This window comes from Martes martes, assembly GCF_963455335.1.
Source record: "Martes martes genome assembly, chromosome: 9".
Classification (NCBI taxonomy): Eukaryota; Metazoa; Chordata; class Mammalia; order Carnivora; family Mustelidae; genus Martes; species Martes martes.
In genome coordinates this window covers 37253464-37270873 of record NC_137896.1, presented here as the reverse complement: position 1 = coordinate 37270873, position 17410 = coordinate 37253464, and the positions used below count along the sequence as shown (strand labels likewise).

Below are 17410 nucleotides of genomic sequence, written 5' to 3'. Positions count from 1 at the left end.
AAATGCTTGTCACTTGCGTACACTTTCCGGGGAAGCCTTGTGATGGTCTTCCTTCCAATCCTTCTCAGACAACCTGTCCTGACACCAGTCAGTGGTGACAGGGACACACAATTCCTTTCTTCCTAAGGCATAACTTAGTTGGCTAAGACAACCCTCTCGATCTTGTAAAGCTGATCTGGCATTATTTTACTTAAAAAAAAAAATTACGTTTGATAGATTAAAGTGCTCCGAGTTGTTATAGCTAATTCCCAAATGAACAATGATCTTACTGTGTTGTTGATCAATTTATTTGTAAAGTCAACTAGTGTAACTAGACTGACCATTTTGGATTCTAGGTATTTTGCTAGTTTTAATGTAATTGCTCTATGGTAATCTCTCTTTGTCAGCCTGCTGCTGTCTATTTGACCAGTTCTATCTGACATAGACTCAGTGCTTAAATTGCCAAAATTAAAGGTAAGAATTAAAAACACACAAAAGAACGTTGCTTAAGACACATAGTATTAATGAAAGCACAAGAGAAAGTTCTTAGGATCTTTTGTTCACTGCTCATTGGAGTCAACGGCTATTTTGAGGCATCTGGTAATGTCCCCTCTTTCTGCTCATTTAGGGAAAATTGTTCTCATTCTTGAGTGAGCATCAGAATACCCTGGATGGTTTGTTAAAACACAGACTATGGCTCCCCCCTTACCCTGCTCCTGAGTTTTTGATTTGGAAGGTCTGGGCTGGGGGGGTGGGGGAGGGCTACTAACTTGTATTTCTACCAAGCTCCCAGGAGACATCCTACTGTTGGCTGGGGACAACACTTTGAGAACCACTGCCATAGAGGAACCTTTTTGTTTTAGCCCTAAGTGCTTAATTTTTCATGGTATTGTAAATTGCAAAAACACTTCAAGTCCTCCAGAAAAGGGAAAAATATGAAGGCAATAAATAAGTAAAACTCACATTTACATGGCACCTTTGGAACTCAATGGATTTAAAAGGACTTTCGGCTTTCATCAGTTCTCACAACACTTTGTGGGCTGTGTCTACACCACACACAGTTTTGACTGCCCTGACAGGTGAGTCCTATGAAAACACACAGACTCTCACCCTCACCATGCAAAGGAGCTTGTCAGACAGCTCAAGCAACCCTTCAGTTTAGTTCAAGAACTAATCAATTGATGCCAACAGAAAGTTGAACTTCTCCCTTCTTCCTAATTAATTTATTTATTAAATTTAATGCATTATAAAAATAAACTTAAGTGTTAGGTCAGTCCAGTCAAAACAGTCCGGCTGGTTGTGCAGTGACCCAGGCCAAGAGGTGTTGGTTTGGAGGGCGCAGACTAGCCAGCCACCAAGTGCAGCATTTGTATTTTTGGCTTCTTTAAAGGACTTTATTCAAAAAAAAAAAAAAAAGACTTTGTTCTTGAGAGCAGTTTTAAGGTCACTGCAAAACTGAGCAGAAGGTAAAGATTTCCCATATACTCCCTGCCCCACATACACATACACATCATCACCCCTATTACCAACATCCCCCACAAGGGCAGTCCATTTGTTACAAATGCACCTATACCAACACATCATTGTCACCCAAAGTCCATGGTTACCATGAGGGCTGCCTCTTGGTGTTGTGCATTCTATAAGCTTGGACAAATGTATGACAACATATAGCCATCTTTATGATACCCTACAGACTATTTCTACTGCCCTACAAATCCACTCGTCATTCCTCCCCCAACCCAACCCCTGGCAACTACTGATCTTTTCATGGTCTCCATAGTTTTGTCTTTTCCAGAATGCCATGTAGTTGGAATTATGCACTATATAGCCTTTTGAGATTGCCTTCTTTCATTTAATAATATGCATTTAGGTTTCTTCCATGTCTTTTCATGGCTTGAGTGCTCATTTCTTTTTAGTACTGAATAACGTTCCATCATCTGGATGCCCCACAGTTTACTTATTCATTCACTGACCGAAGGACACTTTGGCTGCTTCCAAGTTTTGGCAATTATAAATGAAGATATTATAAACATCCATGTTCAGGGTGTTGTGTGGACACAAGTTTTCACCAGTTTGGGGAAATACCAAGGAACATGCTTGTTGGGTTGTATGGTAAGAGTATGTTTAGCTTGGTAAGAAACCACCAAACTGTCAAAGTGATTGTGTCATTTTGCATTCCCACCACCAATATATGAATCTTTCTGTTGCTGCACATCCTCTCCAGTCTTCCAGATTTTGGCATCCTAACTGGCGTGTGGTGGTATCTTATTGCTTTAATTTACATTTCCCCCATGACATATGATGTGAAACATCTTTCTCTATGTGTATTTCCATTTACATACATTCTTTGGTGGGGTGTCTGCTAAGGTCTTTTCGATCAGATTGTTAGCTTTCTTACTGTTGAGTTTTAAGAGTTCTTTGTACATTTTAGATCACAGTCCTTTATCAATGTATCTTTTGCAAATGTTTTCTCCCAGTCTGTGGCTTGTCTTCTTATTCTCTTGGCATGGTCTTCCGCAAAGCCCAACTTGTTAATTTTAATGAAGTCCAGCTTATTGCCTTTGTGTTTTTCACAAAGTCATTCTGAATGGCTGGTTTCAGATTTTAATGAAATGGAAACCAAAGACACTCATCTTCTCTTATATAAGTTTCTGAGTTAATTCCAGTATTTTCTTAGATTAATTGTTTGTTAACATGGTTTCCATTGAGGGGAGAAGGTACAGCCATCTGACTGGGCTTAGAGTGTAGCCACACCACTTACCAACTGAGGGCTTGGGCAACTTACACAATGTACTCTGCCTCCGTTTTCTCAGATGTAAAGAAAGCATGACGATGAAACCCTCCTCATAAGGTCTTTCTAGAAATAATGTTTGTAAAGTGTCTGGTGCATAACAAGCACTCAGTGGGTTGTTCTTGTTCTTAGGAGGAGCGTAGGAGGAAATGTTTGGAGTGAGGCCTGACTTGAGAAATAGGGAGCCCTTAACAATGTTCTGTGTTGAATCTTCCAGGAAAGAGGCATATGGGTGTCATACATAATAAATGGCTATATGCCCTCAAAATTCTAGGATCTACTTCTCATCTTTAACATGTTATAAGTTGGTAACACAACTATGCTGAAAACCTGACATGTCACAAATAACCATTCTTTGTTCTGGAACTGAATTTGGCAGGAGCCAGAGTTAATGCTGAACAGTTTGCAGACACTCAAGGCAGCTAATTAGCCATCCTTTGCCGGGGCTGGTCAGGCTGATGTTAGGAGTCTGCCCACCTGGTTTATATTTCTTCCTCTAAGATTAATGACTCTACAGTACTGTTGATTTCTGGAGTTACTACAGGGCACGCATGAGTCCTGGGGAGAACTCAACTTTTATAAAGAGTTATATTCACCTGCACTAAGTTTTCATTTTCTTAATGTGAACAAATTTGAATCAAACCCTTTCCTACAGTGGGATATTGAGATTGGTGCATACGTAGAAAAAGGATTTCTATGTTATTCCTGTAACAAGGATGGTGTTTTATTTTTTTCTTCCTGAATGGCAAGTTGTGTTTTCTTTTGACTTCAATGAAAGAAAAACAACTAAAATACAACTGTAGGTAGAGATAATTCCATCACTTAATTTGAAGCTCTGTGCAAGGATTTGAATTAGTCTTGAAGCACAAGCTGAAGAATAATTTCTTTATATCTTTTCTGTTACATAATGTATTAGCTAAGTGGCAAGACTCTTTTTTGAAATTTCCCTCTCACCACCTTCTCCTCCACATAGAAAGCATATTATCCATTGGCAGGATTGGAATTAAACCACTGGTCTGCCAACTTACATGGTGGAAAAAATCTCCTTGGTTGGCCCCAAGTATAATCCAGGGAATAAAAGAGGGTAAAAAGAGAAAAAGAAGAGAACTAAGACTAATTAGAAATAAAGTACTTTCTTTTCCTTTTTTCCTGTATGTATTTAAATCATAGGTTAAAGTTCTCAATCCTTAAACTTACACTATTTTTGGGAGAAGGGGTTACACCCTTAGAGAGAATGGCATTCTGAGATTTAAAGATTTATTTACGTATGTGTTTCCTGGAAGGGCTGGTCACTATTTCTCAATACTTTTTATTTTGAACGTTTGAGCTCCAGTCATGCTGCTTTCATCTCCCAGGCTATTTGGGACCCCCTGCCCTTCTCTAGTATATTTTTGAATAATTTCGAGACTTCTTGACCACTGTGAATCCACCAACTAGACTTTTCTGAGACACAAAACTAGAAGAGTCTGACTTTAAAGTAATACTTAAAAGAAAATGCAGGTGAGAACACTATAATAGTATGATTGTAATTTTAAGCCCCAAACCATGAACTCACGGAACTTTAGATCTCAAGTTTCACTCTCCCTATTTTACAGATGAAGAGACTGAGCCCTGACTAGGTAAATGGTGGAGGCCACACGGAGGACTTTTACAGTTTCCATGTTAATTTCACGGGATGGGGCCACAGGGGTAGAGTCTTCTGTTGAAACTGGACCTCTGTTCCAGCGGGGCGACCTGGTTTGAATCTTGGCTCTGTTTCATCTCAGTTACCTGTCCTGGGTTACGTGTCTTCCTCTTCACAGTAACCTCCAAGAGAATGGGGAGGTTTCCTCAAGATCACACATGTGAAGCAAGGAGTAGACACAGAGTAAATGCAAGCTCCTTCCCCTGACATCCATCCTTCAGCTGGGTGGAGAAAACAGCTTCACTATGCAGAGAGCTTATTGTTTTCCATGTTGCAACCTCCTCCACTGAAAAGAAATGTAATGATCCAGACAGCTGCCCTTGGTGGTGGGCTTACCACAGACTGGGCTTCTGCCAAGAACGAGGTTCTATGATCTTATTTAATACTTACAAAAGAACTCTATGAAGGGCACAGAACTGTAGGTGACAACACTGGGATTTGAACGCTGATCCCAGGCCTCTCTCCAGATCCAGCCTCCTCCATAGTCTCTCTCTATATAATGAGACTTAGATGGTTTATGGATGGTGACACTATTATTGTTATCATTGTTAGTATAATCATCATTATCGTAACTGCTTTTGTGGAATTGATGGGTTTCTTAGACTTGGTATCTGCTTTTTCTACCATGATGCGTGCCTGAAACTCTCTGATTTGGCTGACTCTTTTTTAGGAATTATGAAAAGTTTATTTATATGAGGCATTTGTGGTGGGGGGTAGGGGAGGCTTTGCTCATGGTGGCAAACCACAGCAATAGATTAAAAAAAAATACAGGAGTGAAAATTCAAATAGGCTTTGTGTTGATGTCAACAGGGTATGTGTCCATAGCACTTTGTTAACAAGTAGAAGTGCATTTGTGAACTGTTGATTTCACATTATTAACCCTGGCCCTTTAGAAAATTTTGTGGGAAATAATTTCATTTTTTGGTGATAACAACAAATGAGAACATCCACTATGTTCCAGAACTCCAGTCTTGGTTAGCCTTATTCTGCAGATGAGGAAACTGAGGACCCAGGAAGTACCGAGCCTTTTTTAGAGGTGCCCTGTTTCCTAGCTATGTATGGGCCTTTGGAGATCACAGTTTCACTTTCACGTAAAGACAAGATTCCGTCAGATGAGATAAAAGGAAGCTCTTTATGAAGGAAATCCAAGGAAAGTGGAGGTTTCCTCATACAAATAAATGCCTCCAAAGATGGCTGCCTGCAAGTCTTCCCAACCTTCTACACACAAGCCAATCCTCCCATTAAAAGGTGGGTTCTATCTTCCTTTCGCTTAAATCTGGGCTGACCTTTGGCCAATAGAACATGGCAGAAATGATGTTATACCAGTTCTGGGCCTCACCCTTAAAGGACTGGCAGCTTCTCCTTTCTCTCTCAGAAGACAGCACTATGTTATAAGGAAGTTCTGGCTTGATTGCTGAATAAGAAGAGCCTATAGACCAAGCACCCCAGAGAAGAGAAGGGAACAAGGTACTTTGGCCAACAGCTAGTATTGAGTGAGGTCATTTTGGATGTTCCAGATTCCAGCTGGACTCCCAGCTGAATGCAACCCCATGAATGACCCCAGGCAACACCATGTAGAGCAGAAGAACTGCCCAGTGGGTCCAGGCAACCCATCGTGGTGTGGGAAATAATAACTCATTGCTGTGTAAGCCATCATGCTCTGGGTGGTTTGTAACACGGTATCAGATAACAGGGCAGGACCCATTGCTAGTAAAGCCCAGATTGTGGTTTGGTGCCATGCCGGCTTGGAGCCAGAAGTCCACACCTGTCTCTGCTGTCCTCCTGAGATCATGGTAGGACACAGGCCCAGCCATGAACAAGCCCAGCTGCTGGAGTGAGTTGTCTGTGTAACTGATGGGACTAGTTGACAGTAAAATGCTGGTGGTCCGGTCCACTTAATTTCAGCTACAATCAAAGTACTTCAAACACAACTTTCCTTTAGTGGAGCCAAGTTCTGTTTACTTGCAGTTGGATTCTGTCAATTCTGGTTAAAGGAGATGCCCAGTCTGCTCTCCCTCAGCTGATCCATGCTCCCACAAGTCCAGGTCCGAATGACATGTGTTTAGATAAAGACTCTCTTCCCAGATGGGCAGCTGGCACAGATCACACAGGGAGAAAGATCTGGGCTTGAGGTTATGACAACCCAGAGTCAATAAGATTATTTCTGAAAAGTAGCAAGTTTAAGGCTAGTGAGTAAACTATTTATAAAATTGAATTATTAATTGAATGACTCTACAGTAGGGTCTTTCAGACTTGGCACTGTTGACACTTTGAGCAGATTGATTCTCTGTGGTGGGGGCCTGTCCTGTGCATTGTAGGATGCTTAGCGGTATCCCTGGCCTCTGCCCACTAGATGCCAGTAGTACTCTGTGGCTGTTGTGCCAACTGAAAATTGTCCAAATTCTCCAAGATAGGGGCAGGTTGTGGGAGGGAATCACCTTGATTGAGAATGCTGCGCCAGAGTGACCCCAAAAGACTTCATAAATAGGGTACCGTCTGGGGGCTGACCCGAGGAGTTATTGATGGGGATACATAACGTGGGCTGCTGGAAACTTGCAATGCCATCTTTGCAACTCTACAGTAGCACTGGGGACATCCAGAACACCAGGCGCTGGGACAGTGAGGGCGAGGGAAAAAAACAAGATGGTACCTGGCTCATTATTATTACTATTACTGTTACTATTATTATTATTATTATTATTATTATTATTTTAAATCAAGGAGAACGCACTTCTTTTTCCCAAAAAGGGTAGAGACACGTTTCTTCTGCTGCTTGTTATCCATTCATGGAATGGAAATGATGCACACTCTGGCTGAGTGGAAAGTCCCATCAGATCTAAGTCTCCTTTGCGAGCACACTTCTCCTTGTGGGGAAGTTAAGCTCTCATTCTCTTCCATCTGATATTGTTTGCTTCTCCATAATTCTAAGAAACAACTCCCTCAATTCTTTGAACATGAAGATTGTTTGAGAACTGATTTAAGGAGGGAGCACTCTGAGATGATGTTTCCTTGACTCAGGGACAAGGGCATTAGAGAGAAGAATGGCCTGGAGGCAATTTCCATTTCAGTAGTGATAACCAATTCAGACAGAGAATGAAACCAATTCCATCACAACTTGCCTTGTACAAGCTCTCAGTGGCTTAGTGGGTGTTTTGTCTGCATGGCTTCAAAGCAGTGGGAAACTGAGCACACCTTCAGATGCTAAGTCCAGCCACTTCCAGCTCTGGATCAAGAATTGTCTTTGAGATTAGTCTTAACCTTGTGGAAAATGCGCTGGCTTTTTGTGTTCTAATGCCAACAACTGGCCCAGTTCAGCAGGCAATTTGCATTTGGGTGCACTCGCCAACTAGAAGCATCTGGGTACCTACCAGCAATGCCATGAAGGCAAGAAGCATTCCTTTTCTCTCTCTCTCTCTTTTTTTTTTTTTTTTTTTTTTTGGAGAGAAAGAGCTTGCGAGTGGGGGGCTGGGAAGGGACAAAGAGAGAGGGAAAGTGGAGAATCTTAAGCAGGCTCCTTGCTCAGTGTAGAGCCCAGTTCAGGGCTCCATCTTGTGACCCTGAGATCATGACCTGAGTAGAAATCAAGAATCTGATGCTTAACCAACTGAAAAACTCACACACCCTAGGCAAGAAGGGTTCTGATGTTGAGTAACCCAGCCCCTCTAGGCCTTTGAAACTGTGGGGCAGCCAACGGTAGTGGAGAGAATCAATGCAAGTTATCAGTGCCCTGGGAGGACATTTCTGAGGACACCTTCACAAGAATCCAGCCTCTGAAGTGTTCTGTCATATGCAGAGACATTAAAAAGCCAGGTGACCCAAGGCCTGACAGCTCACATTAATAGCTCTGGCTTCAGTCCCTTCATAATATCTTACATCCAACTCATTTTTCCATGGAGCTAGGAGAGGTCAGACTTTCCTCAGTTGTCAGCTCACTGTGGGCCCCAGTGCCTTAAAATGTCTCTGGTTATTTCCATACCTGTAGATGCCCTCCACTAGGATGAGAATCTTCTTCCAGGCTCTGCGGATTCGAGGCTGGCCGTAGATTACAGCATCTCTCAGGAGCTTCTCAAGGCTTTGCATGTCTTTAAATAATACCAAAAGAGAAACTGAGTCATAAGAAGGTTTTTCTATCCTCCCCCATTTTCTTTTTTGAGACAGCATCAGATTTCTTGGGCTCAGGCTCAGACCTGAGCTTTTCGGGGAGCAAAATCGGAATCAGAGAACACCTGGGGGGAGAGAAGGGCTTACATTTTAGTACAACTTAACTCCAACAAGATGACTTGTGGGGTTTGTATAACAGGCAGAATCAACCCCCACTGGAGGCACATTGTTTCATAAGCTCTTAAAGGCTCTCCTCTCCTGCTTCAACAGAAATAGAAATGCTACATTACATGCATCCCTGGGACTTCAGCTTTGTTACCAGGTTAAAATGAACTCACAGAGATATCATAAACTAACACTCACCAATTGTTTAGGCATGAGCATGTTTAGAGTTAGTTGAGTTTGTACAGAGTGGTGGCCTTGCTGGCAGGTGTCTCACTGTCTATACTTTGAGACCTGACCTTTGACATCCTCAGAACTCCAAATCAGGGGAACCATCAGCACTCCTTTGCAAATTATTTGGAAACATCTGGACACATTAATAGGCGCTCCCCATTATCGAGCCCTGTCTGCATTCCAGGTATCCTTCCAAGCACATTTTTTGTAAGAATTCTTCTAATCCTTACCAAGACCCTAAAGAGGAGGCACCTTCATTTTATGTTTCATGAAACCAGGGCACAGGAAAGTCTGGTAAGTCTCCTGAGGTCTATGAGGTCAAATCCAGCAAAGCCAGGATTTGAACCCATGCAGTCTTGTACCATGACCCACATTTGGAACCACTACCTTCGACTGCCTTAAATGAGTGCTGTTGTCCCTTCTTCAAGCCCCATGGTCATGTAGAACAAGGAAGGATGGATGTCTGCTAGAAAATTCTTCTTAACTTGTGGCGTCAAATATAATTAGTATGGACTTTTCATTTATCTGCAATCACATGTAGATGACCGGGCTTCGGTTGAGAGACCACTGGGAAAGATTGGTCTACATTTCAGCTGCGTGTGTGTGTGTGTGTGTGTGTGTGTGCATGTTTGTGTGTATGTTTAACCTGCAAAGCCCAGAGAGAGAGATAAAAGGCAGAGGCTTATGGGCTTGTTTTTTTAGACTCCTTGTATTTCTACTGTGTGTGTGTGTGTGTTTTTGTTTTTTTTTGTTTTGTTTTGTACCTCCCTGAGCCCTCCCTTTTTGAGAATCTGAAACCAATGTAACTTAGTCTGGAATCTGATTGTAATTTGGAAAGACGGAGATGCTACTAAACAGCTGACCTGTTATATAATGTTCTCCAGGAATTAGAGACCCCATTAAAAATGCTCACAGGATAAACTTAGTAGAGATAAATCTAAAACGGCACAGTCTCAATATTGATTTTGGTCACTGCAACAAGAAGCAGGTGTGCCAAAGAAACAGCTATTCGTTGGGTTATCGCTGGTCTAAGCTCAAGTTAGCTGGGGTTCTTGGTTTCAATGGAGAGCCCTGAAACTTTACCTTTTAGTTCCCAGTCTGTGGTTGGATCTGCCTTAGGGCTTCCTTACAGCATTCGTCCTAGTGCACAATATTAGCGCCATATCAATGATCATTCGATCGGTTGCCTTCCCATGGAAAAAGGAAGGAGAATAACCCATTGGATCTAAATAGAAGTTACGAGAAAGGATAAATGCCTCGTGTCTGCAATAATATTTCTTTAATTACCTGTGTTTGGGGGGTTTGTTTTAAAGACAGGCAGACATCTTTTGTCTTCACAGATGTCATGTGTTTTAGTGACATGACATCATTACCCACTAGATGGCAGCCAAGGAAATGAAAAGCAGCTCTTCTTCGTTCGAGAATTTCCAGGATAATAAACCTTCACCTGTATGGACATTTTGCTTTAGGCTGGGTTCCTAAGATGTTGAAGGAGCCCCTGTGATTGAGGGAGACAGCTCCGTTTTCTATAATCTACTGCAGGCCTGTTAGTCTCTGAACGGAACGAAGAGATGATGAATATAATCATTCCTGTTTAAAGAGTGTTTTTCCTTCTGGGAATTGGAATTTATAAGTTTTGTTTGGTACAGAAAGGACACATGATCAGTGTGGTCCCAATGCCATAGTAATAAAAACAAACCCAAGTGAACGAAACTACCAGCCATTTAAAAAATGACTATTCTGGGGCACTTGTGTGGCTCAGTGGGTTAAAGCCTCTGCCTTCGGTTCATGTCATGATCTCAGGGTCCTGGGACTGAGCCCCACATCAGGCTCTCTGCTCGGCGGGGAGCCTGCTTCCCCCTCTCTCTCTGCCTGCCTCTCTGCCTACTTGTGATCTCTGTCTGTCAAATAAATAAATAAAATCTTTAAAAAAATAAAAAAATAAAAAATGACTATTCTAAGATTTTGAAAAATATGTATAGGCAGAGAATATTCTATTGTTTATGCAATCAAATAGGTCCCATACATATTATAGGCTTAGCATGGGATTAGGTTTAAAATAAACAACACTAAAGAAAAACAAGGTTCTCCCCATTCTTTTAATAATAAGCAGGACAGAGAACAAGCCTTTCAATGGCCATGATGTGTTTCATGCATTATGCTGATGGAAGCGAGAGGAATCGTGGTCCCTTCTATGGTAGGGACCTGTTTCACTCGAATAGAGAGTTCCACGGGGCTAGGCTTTGGTGAAACATCACACAGCTGCTGGTGTCCACACACTGGGATTCTTGAGCAGGGTAAAAATCAATAAGCCTTATTTCCCACCTTATTTCCAGTAAGCAGAAGCTCACCGGCCCCTTAGAAACAGAGAAGCTGGGCAGAAAAAGGGATGACTTCACTCAGTGTGGGATTCCAGACCTACATTAGTGTCTGGCAGCTTCTCTTTGGTTCTTAGGGTCTTGCTCTATTAATGCTAAGAGCTTGTGTGGGTTACAGACCCGTAGGATTTAGGGCTTTGTGGTTTATGTTCTGCAGGCCTTGTGAGAGTGTACTATTTCAGCAAGCCGCACACTAACATCTGCAAGGGATTTTTAAATAATGATGCTTAATAAAGCACTTATATTTGCATTAAGTTAATTCTCATGACACCTCTAAGGAGTCGGAAAGAATGATTAAGTTTTTGTTTTCTCTGATGAACAAACTAATGCCAGAAGGTTTGTAAAACCAACCACCCAAAACCAAACCCAAACAAACCAATTTCTTGTTGATTTATAAAGAAAGGTCTGAGAAATGGAAGTTAAAATAAAAAAAATAAATTTGATGCCCTCGAGGCACACACACACAACACTATAATATAGTTCTAAACTTATTGCACACTATGGACTCGTAATTTTACCACAAGTTTGGATATCAGCAATGCCTTCAGCATCATTCACCACCGCCTGGCTCACTAAGATGATTTCCTTTGGTTTGTGACTGGCTGAGAGGAGCGAGCTGGCATGATGGGGGATGAACTGTTAGCTATCAAAAATGAAGGCACGGAGGCCACATTCTGGAGATCCATGCAAAGCAAGCCCTAGTTTGTGAAAGGCATGGTGAATCAGATTACTGAATTGCTAAATACTTGGAATAATCCAACGATGTGCCAGAAACTACCATCAGGCTTATGTGACAAACACCCTTTGCGGGCTTGTTCCTGAGCCTGTCCTTAAATTCAAAGCCCCGATAATACCAGCACGCCTCTGGATCCAGGGCCAGTCATGGTGCTTGCGATGATCATCAGCTCTGTTTTCCTATGCTGCCCAGTGTGGCTGATGGTTCTTCCCTTGATCTTCAGGGCTCCGCAAAAACCACCTCAAGGTGCATTTAGCTACACCCTCTGCTTCCCTGTTCCGTGGGCTCCTCACCAAAAATATTATCATGCCTGCGCATGATAGGCATTCATCAGCTATCTCTTAAGTGAAAAGACGGTTGGATGATGAAGGAACACTACTGGTTACTCTAAGTCCTTGCTCTCCATCTGTCCTCCATTCTTCTTGTTCCTTTGGAGATGCTCAGTTTCATCCTTGAACGTTGAACTGAAATGTGAACTGTGAAGCAATATTACTCAAGTGACTGGGAACGATGATAAATAAATTATACGTACTTTTTAGATGATGATGGGGGGAAATGTACCTTGTTTATCCTTTGGGGGAAAGCATAATCATAATGGCTAACTTTGGTAAGCAAAGTAAATGTTTTTGAGATTAATGGGGGAATTTCTCATGCTTTGAAAATTTGGTACATTAAGTTTTGCAGTTTGGGTAAATAGTTTGGTTCAGATTTTCTTGATAGCCCTGTGGGTATGTGGAGAGGTGTTGCATGGCCTTGGGGCAGGTCTGCAAGAAGCAAGGTGATCTCCTTGCAAGGGCACCAAGGCAACTGGGAGTAAAGGACCAAGCTGATTTGAAGGTGAGGCAGGTGCTAGGGGCAGGGCCTGTGTACCAGAGGAGAGGATCATACGAGCAACTTGACCATTGAGGTCAATGCAGGAAGGTCAGATGTGACTTGGGGAATGATGTGGGGGCTCAGAAGTCAGTGCTGGGATGGGGTCCTGCATCTCAGTTCAAGGGTAACCAGCGTGAACCGTGGCTGCATCTGCCTAACCCAACTGCCCTGCTCAAGGAGAGTTGCATGGGAGAGGGAGAGGGAGGCTCCTGCCCTTCACCAGCCAGAGGGAGGCAGCTTGGAAAGGAGGTAAAAGTGCATCATGCTTAAGAATGGGAACTAGAGTCAGGTCTCCTTGGTGTACATGCCAGCTCTGCCTCTTATTAGCTCTGTCTCTCCTTCCCACTTTGTGTGCCTGTTTCTTTGTGTGTAAAAAAGGGGATAATCTTAGCAGGTGCCTTGTGTTTATGAGGCTCAAATGAGTTAGTACATGTAAAAGGCTCATTACAGCAAAGGTTCAGTACTGTTAGTTGTTAGAGCATATTGAGGCGATCACTGTATTTATTAAAGAAAACAACCCAGTTCAGGAGTCCAAGTCAGACCTTAAGATCTAAAATGTTGTGGCTCATAAAAAGTAGTCTCGGTGCTGTTTCTAGGTCTGAACTTCCACTGAAAAAGCACTGCTGAGCCCTCAGAGGCAGAACCCAAGAGTTTCCCCACAAACATTGCACTCATTCTTCTGTCTCCTCTTGGCTTTAAATGCCTTTAGGTAGAACCTTGGTTCTGTTTCTCCACCTTTTCAAAAAAAATTAATTAATTAACTAGTTAGTTAATTAATTTATACCAACTTCTCCAAATCCTTGGCCTGCCCAGGGCTCTGACCCCATGGCAATTCTAGCTGAGAAGACTGCTTCTCCTCTCCAAGACTAGTTCAAGAAGCCCTTTGTGATGCCCTTGAGGACAGAGATTGCCTTTACCCTCACTAAGTGTGGTCCCACACCAGCACCATTGGCGTTACCTGGGAGACTGGCAGAAATGCTGAAGCTCAGGCCTCACCCCAGATCTACTGCATCCGAGTCTGTATTTTAACAAAATCCCTCTAGTGAATTTAGTGTATGTTAAAGTCTGAGAAACATTATTCCAGAATCTAGGTCCCACATCATTATCAGTAAAGTGAGCAAATTCAGCGAAAAAAATCACCTCAGTCCCGAGTTTCCAAATCTCTGGAAGAAGTTGTTAGTTTTTCCAGAGAGTTGAAATTTATCCAGGGCTTGAAGTCCTGGAAAGCCAGGGTGTTAATTCTCAGCCTGGAGGATGTGTTTACCCAGGGCATCCAAGTGCCCCAAGGGGCTGTGGACCACATCCTCAAAATGTACCAGAATCATGATGGAGAACAGACTTATTGGTCCCTGCTTGGAGCTGACTCCTTAGCTTTGGTTATGAAATGTCTGAAGAGTCTGATTTGTGACACCTGAGGAGTCATGAAGGCAACCCAAGGACTGACTAGTTCACTGAAGCTGCCCAAAGGAAAAAACAGAAGGAGATATTCTTGGCACTTGGCCAGAGGAATTTAGAGGCCAAACTTTAGGATTCCGAGTTAAAATTTGGACAACTAACAGGATAAGTTGTCACACTAAACTGATTTTTACACAGGAGCCCTACCTCTCTGGGTCCTACATTCACTCTGCCAGTAGCTGAACTTCACTTAGTGGATCAGAGCATTAGCGAATGCTGTATGGGCCCTGCCTACATCCCTCAACCCACCTCTTATTGCAAACACAGGCCATTCTTTGTCCGAGCGCTTTTTTTTCCTGGCTGCGGGGGCCATACTCAGCCTGAGCAGGAACAGCCTCCATTCACCACAAATGGGAATTGGTGTATAAATAATGCAGCTTCCTGACACCTCAAGTGGGATAACACTGAGGTATGTCTACACTAGTATAAAGAGGTTCCTAGTAGGATTGAGCTTCAGTTGTCTATTGTGGTAGCTTGCTTGACAACATGCCCTTTGTTGACTGCCTTTCCTTCTCTGTCTCCATTCCCTGCTCATCTGCTGGTGCTTCCTGGGGTTCTCATCCTAAATAAATCACTTACACCCAAACCCTTGCCTCAGACTCTGCTCCTGGGAGAAATGAACCAAGAGAAGAGCAACACACTTGGGTTTGAATTTTTACTCTGGCCATTTATCATGTGTGACATTAGGCAGGTCATTCAATTACTCTGAGAATCAGTTTCCTCTTAACAATGGAGAGATAATGGAGAAAACTATGAATATGGGGTTTTGTTAAAATTAAATGAACTGATTATATAAAGGGCTTAACATAGAGTTTGGCGCCAGGGAATGAAGAATAAATGACAGGTAGGGTCTCAGTAATTGTCCATATTCACTATCTAGGAGGAACTAATCTATTGGTGATAAAGAAGTCTGGTACCCAACTTTGAATTTAGTACCACTGAAAATGTTCTTCTGAGTCCTTGGAGAGTTTCCTTGGAAACTAGCCTTCGCATGTTCTGATTTTGTTCCCTTTCAGAATTTTCCTTCTGTTTGGTCTCCTTTGATCCTTATTCTAATTTTGTGGGAAATTGAAAGAGAAATGAGGAATAGCTTCAAGTTAGTCATCAAGCTTGTTCAAATAGGATTTAAAGCTTGCAATGGTCTGAACAGGTTTAACTGTTCCTTAGGTATATTCTACCCATGCATAATTCAGAAATTCAAGGGTCCAGAATTCTGATTTATACACAGTTGTAAATAGCAAAGGGGATTCTCTAGTACTGATTTGTATAAAATATGACCGCCTCTTCTCCACAAGTCAGGGGAGTATCCTCAACGTGTAAGCAGAGGACACAGGCAGGGGAGAGCCCAGGAGAGCAGAAGCAGAGAATTGTATGAAATCCCATCATCGTGGTGTTTAAGAACATTGGGTCGAGGTGGCCATTCTTAAGGACCCGTCTCACAAGTTACTAGCTTCGGTCTGGGCTGGTTGCATGCTGCATACACACACAGGAAGGCAATTTAGTATCTTCTACATCTTCTTTACATTATCATTCCAATCTGCATGGATGCATATTAAGGATTAAAGCATCACCGTTTATTGAGGAATTTAGTGTTCTCCTGGGAATGGCAAAGCAAGAAAGACAGCCAGCAGCAACTGAAGCCTTCCGTGTTGTGACCTCATTTAATTCTTTCCCCTCCATATACCATTCCACTTCTCTCACCTCTCGAGGAACAAGTCATTCAAAGGACCCCAGAGGTACCCCGGCTCCCGGAAGTGGGTGTTTTCATGCTACGAACACAATAGCTGGGAAAGTACGCCCATTTGCAAAAGTAGTAAGCATGTCAGTGAGTGGGAACAAGGGCTTTATGTGTCTGGGAGTGAAAGTGTATTAGTTTCCCTTTAGGCTGGGAGAAATTAGCACAGACATGGTCAAAAACAACATAGATTTGTTATCTTACAATTCCGGAAGCCAGAAATCTGAAACCCTCTCCCTGGGCTCAAATCAGGGTATAGGCTGGGTTGCTTTCCTTTCTGGAAACTCTAGGGGAGAATCCATTTTCCGGCTTTCAGGGGCTTCTGGCACTGCTTGGTGTGTGACCTTCGCCCACTTCAAAGCCAGCAGCATCTTTCTCACGTAGCATCACTCTGACACTCACGCTCCTGCTTCCCTTTCCTACATTTAAGGACCCTGTGATTACACCGGAACTGTGCGGACGATCTCTATGTTAATGTTCATTGTTGAGCAACCTGAATTCCATCTGCAACTTCAATTCCCCTTTATCACATAACATAATATATTCACAGGCTTTGGGGATTAGGACACAGACTTTTTTTTTCCCCCTAAGTAGGCTCCATACCCAACATGAAGCCCAACAAAGGATCCTGAGATCAAGACCTGAGCTGTGGTTCAGACGCTTGATCGAATGAGCCACCCAGGTGCCCGCAGGACATGGACATCTTTAAAGGCCATTATCCTACCTAACAGAAAAGAGCAACGGCAGCTCATACATGAGAGAATTTTCACTAGATGATGGAGTTTGAACCCTTGCTGCACACAGCTCTCCGTTAGTTGGAAGGGGCAGAATTTACACAGGCAGCTCCCGGCTTCCCCATCATTGAGCAGTTGTAGGATCTTGGACAAAGCCCACATCTCCTCATTGGTAAACCAGCACCTGCCTCATGGGGTCGTCCATGAAATTAAGTAAGTACATAAGAGAAGGCCACTAGCTCAGCATCTGCCACAGCGTAAAATCCTCAGTGAGTGCTGGTTGCTGATATAAAATAACCACAGTTAACATTCATTATAGAGATGTAAATGAGAGCTATTCTCTGCGTTCTGCGAGGACAAAGGGAGGGCATGAGGAACAAGTTACTAAATGTTTTGAGAGCTTTCTAAAATTGGAAGAGAAAATGAAATTCTTGTATTAGAATTTGAGCAAAGGATTAAGGAATTAAAATGTTATTTGAAAGTAATAGCAAACCTAACAAAAAAATTTGCAAGAATAAGAGTACTACAAAGAACACCCACATACCCTT

General features: G+C 42.6%; 1 protein-coding gene across 1 annotated transcript in view; it reads right to left on the bottom strand.

Moving 5' to 3' along the window:
• The window catches only part of SPTLC3 (serine palmitoyltransferase long chain base subunit 3), a 138003-nt gene that overhangs the window by 46397 nt on the left and 74196 nt on the right, over positions 1-17410 (bottom strand). Inside the window, exon 7 of the mRNA XM_080814494.1 lies at positions 8431-8536. Coding sequence (XP_080670620.1) covers positions 8431-8536 — 106 coding nt within the window. The remainder of the gene's footprint in view (positions 1-8430; positions 8537-17410) is intronic.